This window comes from Buceros rhinoceros, unplaced genomic scaffold (assembly GCF_000710305.1).
Source record: "Buceros rhinoceros silvestris isolate BGI_N320 unplaced genomic scaffold, ASM71030v1 scaffold24405, whole genome shotgun sequence".
Classification (NCBI taxonomy): Eukaryota; Metazoa; Chordata; class Aves; order Bucerotiformes; family Bucerotidae; genus Buceros; species Buceros rhinoceros.
Window position 1 is genome coordinate 3,573 of NW_010413744.1, and position 15,642 is coordinate 19,214.

The following is a 15,642-nucleotide window of genomic DNA, read 5'->3' on the forward strand; positions in this document are numbered from 1 at the left end:
CACCGGACCAGCCCGGCCGTGTCACAAAGGCCAGCCAGAATGGTACCACAGAGCCACGTGTACCCAAACAACCCCCCTGAGCCTCCCCTGCAGCCCACAGGCACGGTGGGGGCACACACTGCCTGCGTCCCAGAGCGCTGATGTTAGGAGATGAAGCGCAAGAGCTGCACTCTCCATTCTTGGGTCCAAACACACCACCCACTGACAAACTCAGACACAGACACCTGCATGGTGGCATGACTTCCACTAAGCAGGACTCTCGTCACCCTTCGAGAAGAGGTCAGAGCCCACCCAGCTTCACCCCTCACCTTTGCCAGTCCAGAGAGCAGCTCCAGAGCAGCCAGAGAGATACTCATGTCCTGCCGCCACTGCGAGTTCAGCCTCTGGGTGACCAGGTGAATACTGCGTATCAGGAGCCCAGCAGCGGTATCTGTATTGAGAGCTAGGATATAACCCAAACCACGCACACCACAGGGAGGGAAAACAACTACGCGTTAGTGACAGGAACGGCAGAGCACAGGCACGAGCCAAAGCAGCCGCAATACACACAACATAAAATTAAACACACCCCAGACCCTCAGGTTGGTCCCTTTGGCACAGGTCAGCTCCCTCACGCCCCCCAGCAGATGCTACACATTACACCCAGACCAGCTTATCTCAGGTTGTTCTGTGTTTTTAAAAGACGCTGTGGATGATCCCAGCCCTGCGCTGCATTTTGTCAGCGGAACAGCAAGCTTCAGCTCCTGCTATTGCTTGCTGTTGCACTTCAACTGCTGTGATGTCTTGTAGTCTCACAAATTTTAAGCGTTGGTAATGAATATCAGACATCAGCACTTGTATATCGGACATCAGTCATGAACTAATAGAGCACGTGTAACTTCAGACACCTATGCCAGGAGTTCCCGATTCTTCCTACACCTCGTGTTTATCAAAAGCTGGACTGGTTAGATAAGTGTAGAGAGTAAAAGAATCAGTCTTGGAGAAAAAATTGCATTTTGTTTTTCTAGGCCTTTAATTTCCCTGAACATCTAGCTCAAAATTAGACAACACTTTTTAGTATTAAATCTGTTCTAATTTCAAAGCACTAGGAACATAAACACTATACATACTTGTTAAAAATGAAGTAGACAAATTAATTTCCAACCCAAAAATTGGTAAATGACTGGTTATAGAGAGAGATGAGAACGATGCCGGCTCAGGTACATCCTTCCCTGTCCTGGTTTGAGCTTAAATCCTCATATTTAAAACTCAGGAGCTAAGTACAATGTTACTCTAGTGGCAGATTCAAGGATCTGCTACAGTTAAACTTATCTTGGTTTCAATTTTCTCTGGTTTGAAGTGCCCAGCAGAAACAGAAATCCTTTTCATAAATTTCTTGCAACCTTACCTTCTGTGCAGGGGAAATTTAAAAATCCAATAAAATTATAAAAATAACTTTCAAGTTATGTCACGATTTAAAGACTCAGTAAGCCAAATATTAAAAGATTGTTAACCTTATAAATGGCTGCTTTTACAACACTCGTCAGTGGAAACCCAGACGAATTAAACACGTGATTCCAATGGTGTGCTGAAAACCAGCACTTCAGCGATTTCAAACAAACCAACCCTGCAGGGAAAGTGCCAACACGTCTGTACGAATCCCTAGAATGGACTGAAGTCTGTCCTGCTAACCCGCCTCCTCTCCTCAGTTACAGAACTAGAGAAAAAAAACCCATAGCAGTTGTGGTTGGCAAGGACACTTGTCAACCCAGGCTACAACGTACTAGAGGTGACTGTGATCTGTCCCACCGTGACTTGGTCAACACCAGTTAAACCAATGAAGACCAAAGGAGCAAACGGAATTCCAGGATCTCGGAGTGGGCCAGCTGACCACCCACCAGCTCTGAAGGACAAGGGGTTTGTTGCAAAGATCCAAGAACGCATGGTGCGAGACAGCGAACCACAGTTAGTTACTGAGCTTGTTTGTCGTAACGAAGGTCACACCACACGCGTTCTGCTGACTGGCTCTGTAAATCAGGAGTCCCTCAAACGCTCTTGAAACAAGGTGCTGTGAAACTTGGAACGTTACCAAAACAAACAAAGCAAGTAATGTACACTGGGCATACGTTTATCCCAGGACTGTTAGTGAAGACTAAGGCTCTTGAAAACATAACCCAAAGAAAAGCAGTTTGCAAACACCTTTTTCACAAGCTTTTACATTCTGTTTTTTACAACATTAACAGATTCCTTTAGTAGGATTAAAAAACAGCCACTGGGAGGGCACATGTGAGCACAAACCAGCCATCCACCCCGGGTTCTCAGAACGTTAATGGATTAGCCAGAACCGGACACGGGAAAAACCACCACCCTGTTGGTGGGTCCATCCAAGAGAGCCGTCCTTACCATAGTCCCTCAGCAGGGCTTGTGCTGGCCTCTCGCTGTCCGGCGTTGTGGGCTCCGTGCTGCCCCCGCTCGCAGTGCTGATGCCGCTGTTAGTGCGGCTGTGGCTTTTGAAGAGGTTGTTTTCACCACCGTTCTGCAAATCCAAAGTCAGGTTTGAGAGGTGAGATTCTTCTGAGGGAGTTTCCCTGTGCCACAGGGTGCTCTCAGATACAATGCGGGAAAAAGATGATTGATCCTCAAGATGGTAACCGACATTGTAACCGATGGTTACGACAGCAGAGAAAATGAGAAACGTGTTCGTGAAGGGGTACCTTCATGATGGAAAACCACTCACCGTCTCCATCTGGCAACCAATGGCTTCTAACAGCGCTGAGTCTTGAACAATATTCAGCATCGCGCCTGCAGGAGCAGATATAAGAAGGTAACTACAGACCCCGAAGAACATTCCCTGCTAAAACTTACAAAGCAGCACTGCAGCTCTAGCAGGCAGGATGGCCATCCTGTTTTACACAAGCCCTGCTGTATCAAACACAGCATTTGCTCCAGGCTGAGCCACCTGAAGAGAGTGCTTTCAGCTATTTTCAAAGTGCTTTGAACATAAGTTTTTAAACTCCTCAGTTTGGAAGGATTTTGTTTTCACCGAAGGGCTGGGACTGTTCCCTGTCTCCCATCAGACGGGGCTCATTTAGAAACTCAGGTGACATTTAAGGATAGCTACTGACTCTGGGAATGAAATAACAGTATGTCAGAGACCTGCGAGCACCAGAGTGAGCTGCACAGTCCAAAGCCCCTCGAGGGTCATGCAGCGCTGGCCTGGACTATGTCCCTGCCTGGCACAAAGAGGCTCCCTTCTCCAGTCCGGCCATTAGGAGCCACAGGGCAGCTGGTGACTGGCAAACAAAACCACTTTGTGAGTCTTCAGAAACTACCAGCACCTACAGCAACCCGCTGGAAGTCAAGGTGAACAATGACTCGTCCGTTCAGCAGCCATTAAGGCATCAGTGCAAGGGAACATGTTTGTTCTCATACGGACCAGGGAAATGAACCCCCGAATCGCAGTAACACAGGGAGGTTTATTTTTATAAAGACATTTCTGCCCGTCTGCCCCCCCATATCAAGGCTAATATTTGCATCACTGATAATCTGTGGCTTTGCAGAGCAAACTAAAAATCACTTTTGTTTCAGTTTGGCTAAAACATAAAACTAATTTCCTAAACTGGGAGGCCAGTTCATAACCTGAGGTGGGATACACTGAAATTCTCTCTACCTGGAAGCTGTCCTCAGCCTCTCATTTTCTGTGCTTTGTTTTCCATCAGCATCCAAAATGCTGTATTGATAAAGCTGAAGATCCAAGTGCAGGGGTAGACACCTGTGCTGCACCCAGACTAGGTGGCAGTCTACCACCAGGTAGACTACCCAGGAGGTAGTCAGATGCCCCTTCCCTCTTGTGAGAGGTGACTACACACAAGTGTAAGACACTGGTAAACTGAAATTGCTGATGCATCCTGAGTGCCTTTGGTAAACCAGTACGAACAGCCCGTACCTGCTGGGGAGCATCACCCCCGGTGAGGAGGAGAGAAGTAGGAAGGACACAGACTGCGACAGGCCCCCCTCCGCCCCCAGTGAACATTCAGGAAAAGCCCGCTTGCTCTATGAAGAGAAACGCACCACTCGCTGTCAAACATCAGTGAGCAGCTGGAAACAAACACTGACTTTGTTTGCTGGTGGCGCATGTGAGAACCTCTGACTGCCCTGGGGACTCGTGACTCCTCTCCAGCCAAAGCCAGCAGGAAATAACTTACACACAGAAAGAGGAGATGAACAGCAGGAAACAAGGGAGATGCTGGTACACACCATCATGGGAACAGTGACAGAAAGAAACCACTCACGGCAGAGCGCCTCTCCAGCCGGCTGCAATCACCAGCTGCAGCAGAGGGGTACAGGCTGCGTGGGCAGGGCTGAACAGAGCACGGCCCCGCGGGGCTGAGGGCTGCAGTCAGCTGGGCACTGATGCTTGGGGGGCATTCCCCGCTGAAACCACAGATACCCTCGTCCCTTCACCAGCACTGGCTGCAAATCGTGCTTTCCCGTTATTCTCCTCTAGCCTTCCGCTAGTAAAGGAACTATTTCAACTGCAGGGAAACTTCCCTGAAGTCTCTGCAGACTGGATTTGTTTCCCTCCCCTTCACTGCTCACACCATTCTCCTGCTCTCCCCTATTGCTCAGGTGGGCTCTCCCCCAGAACAAGGCAGACACCTCCCACCGCAGCACAGGTCGCTTTCCTTCTTCAGCAGGCAAAGGAAAGTGGTGGTGTGATTATCAAAGGACACCACAACGTGGGAGAAGGCTCTGCTAAAGAGAGAAAAATGCAGGGCGGGGAAAGGCAAACACATCTTACACTTGTCTAAAGATAAATTTAACTTGACAGATAAGGCACTATTCAAGTTTTCAGCTTCTCCTTACTTTGAGTATTCAGAGTAACGTTAATACACTCATCACCTCAAAGAACTGTTTGTTGCCAAACTACGACGCATCTGCAGACTCTGCTCCAGTGCTTTTCTCTGAGGATTTTTCCAGGGCTAAACAAACATCATCTGCTTTTTGCCAGCGCAGGACCACCAGTCACCCAGAACTTCAAACTGCTTCTAGGCTTAATCATGCCCAAACCCCAAAACATTCCCTGTAACCTATTAGTCAAGAATCCTTCCCAATAAGAAACCAGCATTTTTCCCTCTTTCCATTCCTAGTTATGACCAACTTCTCTTGCTAGAACGTGCTTTGCTCCCACCTCTACTTTTCACATTTGTAGAGAGAGAGGTTACTTGAACAAAACTGTGAGGCTTTTCAAGATGATTTCACAGTGCAAGGGAGGTGATACAGATGACAACCTGACGGGAATTCCAGCTTTTTTCTTGCAAAGCAACACGTTCTAATAACACCCATCATGCCAGGACAGATGACAGCAGACCCTCCCATAACACAGTTAATAAATCAGAAGGTTGAAATTACCTAGGATCATCTGAGTGTTGTTGGGATCTGTTTCCGTTTGCAAGGCTCCTATAAGGATATTCACCAGCCTCAGCTTCAAGGAGAGGAAGGTTACTGGTTTATCATACGTTGAGCTATCATCGTTGCTGAACTTCCCTTCCAGGACAACCTGGAGAAAAAATGCACTGCGTCAGCATCAGAGAGAGACCCCACCAGCACAGCACTGGTTTCAGGAGTCAATACCCGCAGCACACGCTGCTCCTGGTGCTGTACAGACTGGAGCACCAGGTACAGCCCACACGTCACCCAAACCCCACTCGCAAATGACCGGGAAGACAAACACGGAAGTGTAAAACAAAGCGCTAAGTTTCCTACCTCAGACTTTATGGTTCCAAAATGATGAGGGAGAGGCAACAGAGACAGCAAGATGTTAATCGAAGCTCTTCGTAGCTCTGTGGGGTTTACATAGATTTTAAACTTTGAGAGTTCTCTGCAAATCAAAGCATCATACAGTTAATCAACTTTTCCCAGGAATTTGGAGCCAAATGTAATTAAATTAAAACAAAATATACAGCCACCCAGGAGTCTTAAGTAATTTGCAGTCAACAATGTAGCTGCTCCTTCCTAGGCTCAGGACTTTTTGTTTCTTTTTTATTTAAACAGCAGCAATGACACAACGAATTCACTCGAGAACCATCACTTGCTCTGGATTCTGTATCCCACATAACAACAACGAGCTGATGGAAGCATTACTCATACACTGCGCCTTCAGGGCAGAACGTTTCAGTCATGAGCCTCTCCTGGCTTAGGCCAACTCAAACCCACCCAGGATTATCGGGATCTGCAGAACATGCTCATGTGCACATTGCACAAAACACAAGCTGCTTAGCGAATACATCGACTTCTGTAGTAGCCACCAGCAAATTCTTCTACTTGCAAGACCTATCCAAAAGGAGCAGTGGCTCAGATTTAAGCCCGGAAGATAAATAATACTTTATGCATAACTTCAAAATGAAAAGCAGTACCGACACAGAACACATGCTGAAGAAGGCACAGAGTAGCATTAACTTAGCAAAAGGTCCACAGAGCTATAAAGCTCTGACAAGCGAGGTTCTATCTTCTGGTTTAAGAACCTACTGCAGTTTCACCAGCCTGTCTAAATTATCAATTGCCCTATTCAGTGATGTGTCAGATTACTCTCTTAATGAATTCTCTGCAGCAACTGCCACTAATGAATACCCTGTGAAATTTCACCTGAAAATCAGAAGGCTTTCGATATTATTTGAGCTAAATCACTCCTTTTCCCTGTTATTACAGATCCTGCTTTCCATCAGTGAGTATGTAGATAACACAACTCATATGCCATTTAAAATAAGCGCTATTACTGCTTTAAAGAAAATCGCAAATCACAATTATCACCACCAAGCACATACACGCTACAGGGCCCGGGCTACAGAATACCTTCAGTGAAAAGCACCCAGGAACAACAGAAACCCCGGAAGAAAACACACCTCCCCACATTTCTGAAGATGTTTGTAAGGAAATAGCCATTTACCTGTCTGGTAAAATTGTTTCAAGAGCTGAAATGAAATAAGGAACCACGACATCAATCCCTTTCAGGTCACAGCAAAACAGAGGAGGGGAGTTCAGAATCACACTGGCAAGAACCGGGTGGCAAACAAAATCCGCTATCTGCAAACCCTGAATTAAAAGCATGTAAAATCTGACAAAGAAAGACAAGATTAAATTATTCGCACATAAAAAGCATCAGCATCCCACATGAACAAGAATGTGCTGCCACATTTGATCTTTTCTCTATAAAACAGAGTAAGTTTCAAAATCAGAGCTAAAAAAATCAGAGCACTCCCCCAAGTTACGTCAGCCCAGGAAAACGTGCCTGACCAGCTTAACAGAACCCCTCACCAACCAACTCGTACTTCATGGGAGAAGCCACTGCAGCACAGGTCAGTGAAACCTCTGACGTGGTGCAACACACAGACCGGGAACTGTGCAAGTGCCCCCAGAGGGTTACAGACAGTGCTTGGAGCACGTGCTCTCCCACCGCTCCCTTCCCCAAGAGTGGGAGCGAGACCCCAGAAAAATTCTGTGAAATCTTTTGGGTGGGGAACAGGACAGGACACACTGAGACAGAAAATGAGACCAAACACAACCACCATAACCAGGTTCAAGTGAAAACCAGGGGGCAGGACCCCGGCTGCCATATCCTAAAGCAGTTAGTTTCTTTTGCAGTTCCTTGTTAGAGGATGCTTACATCCCCTCTGCTCCCATCCCCTCCGCTCCCCTTTCTAGGAGCCTGCCAACACAGAGGAGTCTCACGGACTGGGTAGGAGAAACACAAACTACCTACGTACAAAACACCACAACACGCAAGAAATAAAATGGTTCAGTCTTCCAGGGAGTTTTGATGCCACCTGGGATGAAAGTACCCGAATAGTTTGAGACTCGTGATTTGAAGCTGATTCGCTGCCTTTAGGCTTTGCTACTTCACTTTTTAACAAGAATTTGGAAAAAGGTATGCTATGACAGGCAAGATTGCCTTAGTTTATTAGAAAGGATACCGAAAACAGGGGTAGTTCAGAACACAACTGCTTAAAGTTGTGTTAAATTAGAGCATTTCTGTGTTTAAAAGAAAAAAAATGAAAAAGCACAGACACACTCCATCCCAGTGCTGCGGTGTTTGACAACGTGAGACCCTCTGGGGTCTAATGAAGTGTGCAAAGTCTTATGTCTGCACACGTATTTTTTCCATCTGAACAACTCTCAGTGACAAGTTAAAAAACCCACAAGAATAAAAGAGAGGAGAAAGCACCAAAAAGACACTGTTCTGTTAACTGGGAGGGACATCGAGGGCCTTCCTTCCCTTCAGCTGAACCTGACGAAAACCCAGCGAACAGCAGCACCGTGAGAAGAGGAAAGGAGACCGCTGCTGGCTGCGCCCGGGCCCCCGCCGGCAGCTGCTGGAGCTAACCAGGCTTTCTGGGCTGGGCAGCACCCGAGTGCCGTTCGCTGACAATTCATCTGCCCCGCCAAGTGACACCCATAAAGCAACCGGAGGACAGGTCAGTACCGGGATAGGTAAGCTGGCAATATTTCCTCCCCAGTCTTCTTGCTACAAAATATCCTACACAGAGTCCCGCACGCCTCCGCCCTTCCCGCTTCATAGTTGTCTGGGAACTCGCCCGCGTCAAACATGGGGTTGGAAGCCACGGTGTCTGTGGACATCTGCGATCCTTTCCGGCGGAACTCCACGCTGGCTTGAGTCGTTATAGCTGGGAAGAGAAAAGACGGCGCGTCACTGCGCGTGTTAACATGTGCAACAGGCTCATGGGACCCTGGACACAAAGATCAAGTCAAATTTAGCAGTCGTGGTGTTAGGTCACTCTGGGTCAGTGCCTCGGCTTAGAAAGCATTTGTGGGTGTCATTAGTTTTTCTTTATAAGGATGACAACAACTGACCTTCATATTTCTAGAGCCTGTCCGACCTTCCTGCTGGGAAGAGCACCCTCATACCCAGGGCGAGCTTCCCACCCTCTCTCTCTGGAGGACAAGGATCTTCCCTCACCTAGGTCTCCTCTCCAGAAGATGAAGCACCACCTCGCCTTGCTGCCTTAAGACACCAGAAAACGTTTAGACGGTGCCATTACTGGGACCTCCAAGCAAGCGCTTCATTTTCAGCTGGCCACCTAATCTCTCCTGCTGCTCCGAACACCAGGCTGCTTTGATCCCATTTTGTTGTATAAACATACTTAATTAGAAAAAACAAAAAAAAATTCTAGGGACCCATATCAAAAAGAATTTTACTGCAACCCCCTTCTCCTGATCTGGTCCCTTTCCCCTCACCTGACTACTAACATCGCCAAATAAACTGCCAGGGAGGCTGGCCCCTCCTCGTCCCTTATACCAACGCCGCAGTCCACAGCAGCCTCCCAGGAGCCCACTGGTCCCTGACTGGGACGGGGATCTGCCGAGCTTTCTGCTCCCTCCCTGCAGAACGGTTCTGCCAGCCCAAGCCTGTTAAATGCATTGTCTTTCTAGAGAGATCTCTGGCTCCCCTGTCACAGGTCAGCATCACGCGCACACGCTGCAGGAGGCTACTCGCCTTGCTGGCTTCAGCCAAACAGACACATCGCCCTCAATGTGACTTCCACCCTGGTTTTTTTTTTCTCTTGGACAACTTCACTCTTCGGTGACTAACGGCACATTCCTCCTTATTTGTGGACTATATCGCTTTCAAACCCTTTGTAAGCTACAACGCCAAAGGACAGCTGATGTGTGCTCCTAACAGGATCGCGCCAGCGTAGCTCTACCAACAGCAGAGAACCTCCTCCAGCTCCGGCCTGGGACAGAGCTGGGGAACACCAGCTCCACCATTGGTCTTACAAAGAAAGGCTCACTAGCACTCGGACAGCTGGAGTCCCTGTGAATTTACAGATAGGGTTGGGGGGGTTGTTTGGGGTTTTTAAAGGAAACATCCTAATGACAAGTGTCTACTCTTAATTTTTTTTGGTTTTAAATTCGTCGTTTAACGTACTGTTATGCTACAAATTTTCATGACATAAGTAGCAAATAAGCGCAAATCTTTATGCATCTTCCCATGAGCCATTTTTTATCCTAAATAAGCTATCCAGCAATATATTGTAGTTGGAAAAAAACACTACATGCACAATGCATACAAATCAAACACTAGGTCTGTAAAATAAGCTTTGAGTAAAAGAAACATGGTTAGTGCAAAGTCCTGAAACTCATGACATGATCACAGACTAAAGTACAGAAAAGATGGGATTGATTCAGGCAGATTAATTTGCTTTTGCCAACAATCCTCCCCATTCAAGAAACACACATGAAAAAATTACTTGTCTTTTTCAAGTAAAAGTGCAAAAGCTACAAGAGACAATGAGAATGAATTTACAAATAAAACATGGGATTATGGAAAAAGAAAAGCATGACCGCAATTAAGGAAAAGCTACTGGTTCCTACTTACAAGATTTATAAGAAAGAAGAATTTGGATAAAAGATGCTGCAAGATAATAGAAATAAAATGGAAACAAATCAAAGGACAGCAGTAGTTATAAAATACTTTTAAGATGGTGAAATTGTAATATAAGTTAAGAAGCTTTTAGCTTTTTTAAAAAAATAGATTAAAAGCTTTATGATACAGCAAGCTCGTTATACACACAGGAAATCGGCATTCAGGTCCAAAATCATGGTTTTGAAAGTACCATGCAAAACAACGAACAGAAAGTTAGAAAATGCTAGCAGGATTCAGAGCTCTTCTTACCCAGGTACGTCTGTTCTTTACACGATGCATTAACCCTTCCCAGCTCGGGGACACTGCCCTGTGCTGCGCTGCACGAGGAGGACACGCTGGGCTGTCCTAAGGCTCTGCGCCTTGGGGCATGCCTGGACGGGGGGCAGGGGGGCAGTCACTTACCTGCAGGGTGTCCTCCCAGCAATACTCCTGCCTCCAAACTGCCAGCTCCTGACAGAATGACAGCTCCGTCCTCCCTAAGCCAAGCTGCTACCAGCCACAATACCCAGGCACAGCTCCCTGACCACCAACGTAACCAACAATCGCCTGAGGCAGAACGAAAAGGCCCGGCACTACCAGAAAGATCAACACCCCGAAAGCAATCTCCAGAGCATGCAGCCAGTGCCAGGGGAGGATGCCAGCACCCCGCAAGAGCTGCTTCCTTCAACGTGCAGCGGCAGGTCAAGACCTGTGACCAAGCCTCTCAGCAACATGCAAGGTGTCCCTAATCAGGGCTTCTTATACTTGCTCCTAGACCCCCAGAAACATTCTTTGGGAAATTAATATTAATGACAGTAGTGCCAGAAGAGATGAGGGTAAAACTATACCCCAAGACTGGCCCACTGCCAGCAGTGCCTGGGTGACTGCAGCCCCCTGCCCAGGCAGGACTCCTTCAGCCACTCCAGAACACACAGCCAGGGCCTGCGGGGGACTTCTTCAGGTGATGGGACTGAGAACAAGCCTGGCAGGTTGGAAGACCCAGCTGCTGAAATGCTGGCACCAGGTATTCACGAGTTCCTCCCAATTCTCCTGAGCTGCTGAGGACAGCAGCTGGCAGCAGCAGGCACCGCTGGGCCAAGCTTGTCTAGCTGACACACATCCTGCCTCAGAGCTGTCACACTCAGGGTTAACTTCACACAGGCTTCACAGTGCAGTGTTCCTGAAGACGTTTTCTCCAGTACCGATCACAGGGAGTCATTTACACCACACTAACAGCTAGACACACACCACCAGCCCTCTCCTTCTAGGGACTACACCAGCAGGGTCCTGCTTTGTTCACCCCAAGTACGCATTTCCAAACAGATCATTTTGATCATTTTCCCTCTCTGTCACAGTGCCGAGCGATGTTTGTGAGCTGCCTGCTCCAAAGCCATCAAGACTCACCTTCGAGGTCTCAGTGCAGAACCTCTAACCTAATACAAGACACTTGAGGCACAAAAGCATTACACCAGCAACGGCAAGATCGCTGCTCTTCGGAATCCAGAGGACGACACAAGGCTGCCCTGAAGGACAGGGCTCAGAGCGCACAGGACGACTGCTGTCCAGGTGATAACTCCGCCAGTGCTCAGCCGTGCACACATGACCTCCAGCCACTCTCGTGGGAGACAACAATTCTCTCTCTTCCCAAAGAGAGACAGACAAAACCACAGCAGCTACAACATGAAACACTGACAATTATCCTGAATCGCGCAAGGGTGGGTGCAAGAAGTTTACCAATAAAGATGACAGAATACAAACAGTGGGCAGCAATTGTATTGACAGAACCAGAGAAGAGTCGAGGCTAGAGGGGACCTCAGGAGATTACACAGTCAGCCCCTCTCCACCCCAAGCAGGGTCAGCTAGAACAAGTCGGATTGCCCTTCCACCCACACAGGTATTTTTCATCTCAGAACCCACAAAAAAGCTGCACATTTTTTCCACCAGTCTTTTTTCTTGACTTTCTTCCTGGAGATTCAAGAGTCCCAGCAGTAAGATATGTGAGGCTCCAGGACAAGGAGAAAAGCAAGGGTACATAGGTACTCATTCACACTGCTCTTTACTTTCCAAAGCCCATCAAAAAACTGGAGCTGTAAGTCAGGGCAGGATGATGTGCACATGCACCCACAGGGTTTGGTTAGAGGAACTGAATTAAATTCTGAAGTAGAACTTGAGGCCGCAGCTCACTCACAGGGTCACCTGTTGGGCGCTCGCACTTAGCTCATGGAGACCTCTTCAGAAACCAGTCACCTGGGTTCTCACCGAGAACGTGGCACACAACAGGAGTAAGAAACACACCCTAGAAAATGCAGTGTTCCAGAATGGTGTTCCTGGGGTAGGGTGTCTCTTGGCAGGGCCGAGGAGCAATCTGTATCAAGACAGTCCATCTCTGTTTTTCAAAGTGGTCCTCAGTCCCCCAGCCAGCAGCGAATCGGAGAAATCGTGTCAGAGAGCAAGGGGAGATGAAATTCTTAACTGAGTGGCACTGAAACACACTGAATGTTAGAGGGTTTAAAGCTGTTGAGATCCTATACAGACCCAAAAGGAAAATAGCGCACATGGGCCAGTGGAAGACAGTACTACAGGGCAAAGCTGCTTTTAAGTGCAGACACTTCCCAATCATAAACTATTTAAAGCATCTATAAAAATAACTGTGCTCCCTTGAAGCACAGGTTATCAACAGCAGCGTCACACACGTGAGCATATCCAAGCTAGTGGCAAAAGTGTTCCTGCACCAGGCTACAGAGGAGAGCAGGAGGACACCAGACCAGCCAACCTGCAGCCCAAAGGAAGACGATTGCTTTTTGTCCTCCTAAGGCAGGCACCAAACTGTCCCTTCCCTGCTGTTCTTTCTTCAAGCCACGTCTGTCCTGCGTAGCATGAGCAGAAGCAGCTGGATGGGCACCACGTGCACATCAGATGATTATTGTCAACAGGCCCCACTCGTGAAGGAGGAGAACCACAGTGCCTCGGCCCAGCACAGCACCTCCCGCCTCACGCTGTTTGAGGAGAAAGACTTCACCAGCAGGCACCAGGCGTCTCAGAGGAGACTCCCAGAACAGAAGCTTCTCAGTCTGGACTCACACCTGATTCAAAAGACACTGATGCTTCAGTGACGCTTTTTCCCACCTAAAGCAGAGGCTGAGCAGAAGGGTTTATACGAAAGGATAACTCAGGCAGGCAGATGTTGGTGCCTCTCTACAGAGTTTTAGCAGTACAGGCCCACCTTCGGTTCACTCTCCTCCCAATCGCCTGCCGTGGCATTGCTGCGACCAGTGCTTTACACAGTGACACCACTCATGGCTTCCTGGAAGGGCAGCAAACGATCGACTGAATTCCTTAAGTTAATTCTGTCTTCTGAATCGCTAGATAACAGCCCGCTTTCTGGGTCTCCACTGCCGCTAATAAACAGCAGACCACGCGACATGCGAAGGCTGCTGTCACTAGGGACAGCTCTGAGGCACGGAGGAGGAACAGAATCGAGCCATTTCCAAAGAGCTGTTTCCAGTTTTCAGGAAGCTTCGGTAAGGTTAGCTACTCTGCAATGTCCTGACTGTTGGTAGGAGGCTTCAGACGTTGCATATATAACCAGAAGGCCCTGGAACCCTTTCAAGGGAGTCAGTCGTTTTGGTCTGGATGACTGTACTTCCACTAGACGCGCCACAGTTCCGTTTACAGCTGATGCTGTTGCACAAGCAGCATCTCAGCTGACATCCTCTTCAGGTTAAGTGCTTCATTAAAATTGCTCAAGATACAGGTTATGTCAAAACTAAAATGATCCAATCAATCTATTCAGCGTTACACACATAAATACACAAGCTGCATATGCAAGCAAACACACCCTCAAATTACACCTTAACCAGGCTCAGCTTTCTCTAGTAACGTGTCACAGGCCTTCTACAGAGGAACTTGAACCTCCTACCACAGAAATCCACAACGGGACGCTTTCAAAACCTAACATGCTGCACGCCTAAAAATAACCTTTAACAGATCCCAAATACTAAAGCCATCCCCTCCACACAGGGACCGGTGACACAACGAACAAGGAGGATCACCAGTATCCTCAAAACATCTCACCTCCAGAGCTGGGCAAAGCAGAGGAGACAACATAAACCCAGCCACTGAGGGCTGGAGACGGCCAAGGCACCGAGCTCTGGAAACACGTGGCAACCGTCACTGGAAGGCAGCAACTTCCCTTGCTATTTTAAGAACTGCTGTTTTTGTAACACTCTCCAGAAACAAGAGGTACCGCTTTGTGCGGTACCTGGAGTGATGTTTGACAACTCTTCAAACACTGAAGAGTCACTATGAAAAGCTGCTATTACTCAGAGACACTCAAGCAGATTTCAAGTTAGGAAGTAGACTCTTACCACATTATTTCCTTCACTTAATAAAATCTTCCCCACTAGCATCACTGGGACTGCCATGCTTGTCAGAGCAAGGGAGTGTTTAATGGTAAAAAGTGGGTTTTTTTAGATTTTAAAGCCCACAAACACCTGCTCAGGTAATGACAGGTGCTGGCTCAGCTGGGAGGGGTTAACCACAGTACAGCACTTTTGGGTTTTTTATGGTTACTCGTACATTAATCTTGCAGGTAGGAAATGTCAATAAAACAAGGAAAAAAGTGTAGCTATATTTTTTAGTAATATTTACCAGTCATGCTGCTGTCTCGGTTTATCCCATTGTGAAGTTTACAGTGAACAAATGCTGCATCAAATAACCATGATCCAAAGAGGTTCAAGATGCTGTTAACCTTTGGCCTGCGAGGAGCTGGTAGTGGCCGTGGCTCAGAACTCGTCTGGTTTGGGCTAGAGAGCGGAGAAGTGGAGGAGGGTTGGTGCTGCACTTTCGAAGGATGAGCAGCGGTTACCTGTTTGAACAGGAGAACAGGTCAGCCCCTAGGAGCAAGGAAACTCCTTCCTCTGCCCAAGGAAACTCCCAAAAGGGTCAGCTACTGAAACACAGAATCTGAACTCTCACAGTGCTGGTTTTCATGGTGGCTTTATTCACAGTCACTGCCCGATGCCGGCGGTTATGGGGCGGCGTGGTGTTGACAGCAGTGTTCTGGGGCATGCTCAGCCTGTTCACCGGCGTGGGTGGTGCGCTGTCTGACCGGGGTCGTGAAATGCCTGTAGAGCAAGGGATAGAGCAAGCTTTCAGCAAGAATTCCAGAGGCTCGAACACAGCAGCCCAGTCAGTGAACATCTGGGCCTCCTGTAAATAGACTGGCTTTTCCCCCCCCCCCC

General features: G+C 47.9%; 1 protein-coding gene across 1 annotated transcript in view; it reads right to left on the reverse strand.

Annotated features, from left to right (window-relative positions):
- RALGAPB (Ral GTPase activating protein, beta subunit (non-catalytic)) overlaps positions 1–15,642 on the reverse strand; it is a gene marked incomplete at its 3' end in the record, with an annotated part of 31,474 nt that overhangs the window by 2,303 nt on the left and 13,529 nt on the right. Inside the window, exons 7-16 of the mRNA XM_010136878.1 lie at positions 15,377–15,525; positions 15,050–15,266; positions 10,373–10,408; positions 8,459–8,660; positions 6,926–7,093; positions 5,746–5,860; positions 5,392–5,539; positions 2,717–2,781; positions 2,383–2,515; positions 267–442 (exon numbers count right to left, since the gene is read on the reverse strand). Of these exons, the coding sequence (XP_010135180.1) occupies positions 267–442; positions 2,383–2,515; positions 2,717–2,781; positions 5,392–5,539; positions 5,746–5,860; positions 6,926–7,093; positions 8,459–8,660; positions 10,373–10,408; positions 15,050–15,266; positions 15,377–15,525 (1,409 nt within the window). The remainder of the gene's footprint in view (positions 1–266; positions 443–2,382; positions 2,516–2,716; positions 2,782–5,391; positions 5,540–5,745; positions 5,861–6,925; positions 7,094–8,458; positions 8,661–10,372; positions 10,409–15,049; positions 15,267–15,376; positions 15,526–15,642) is intronic.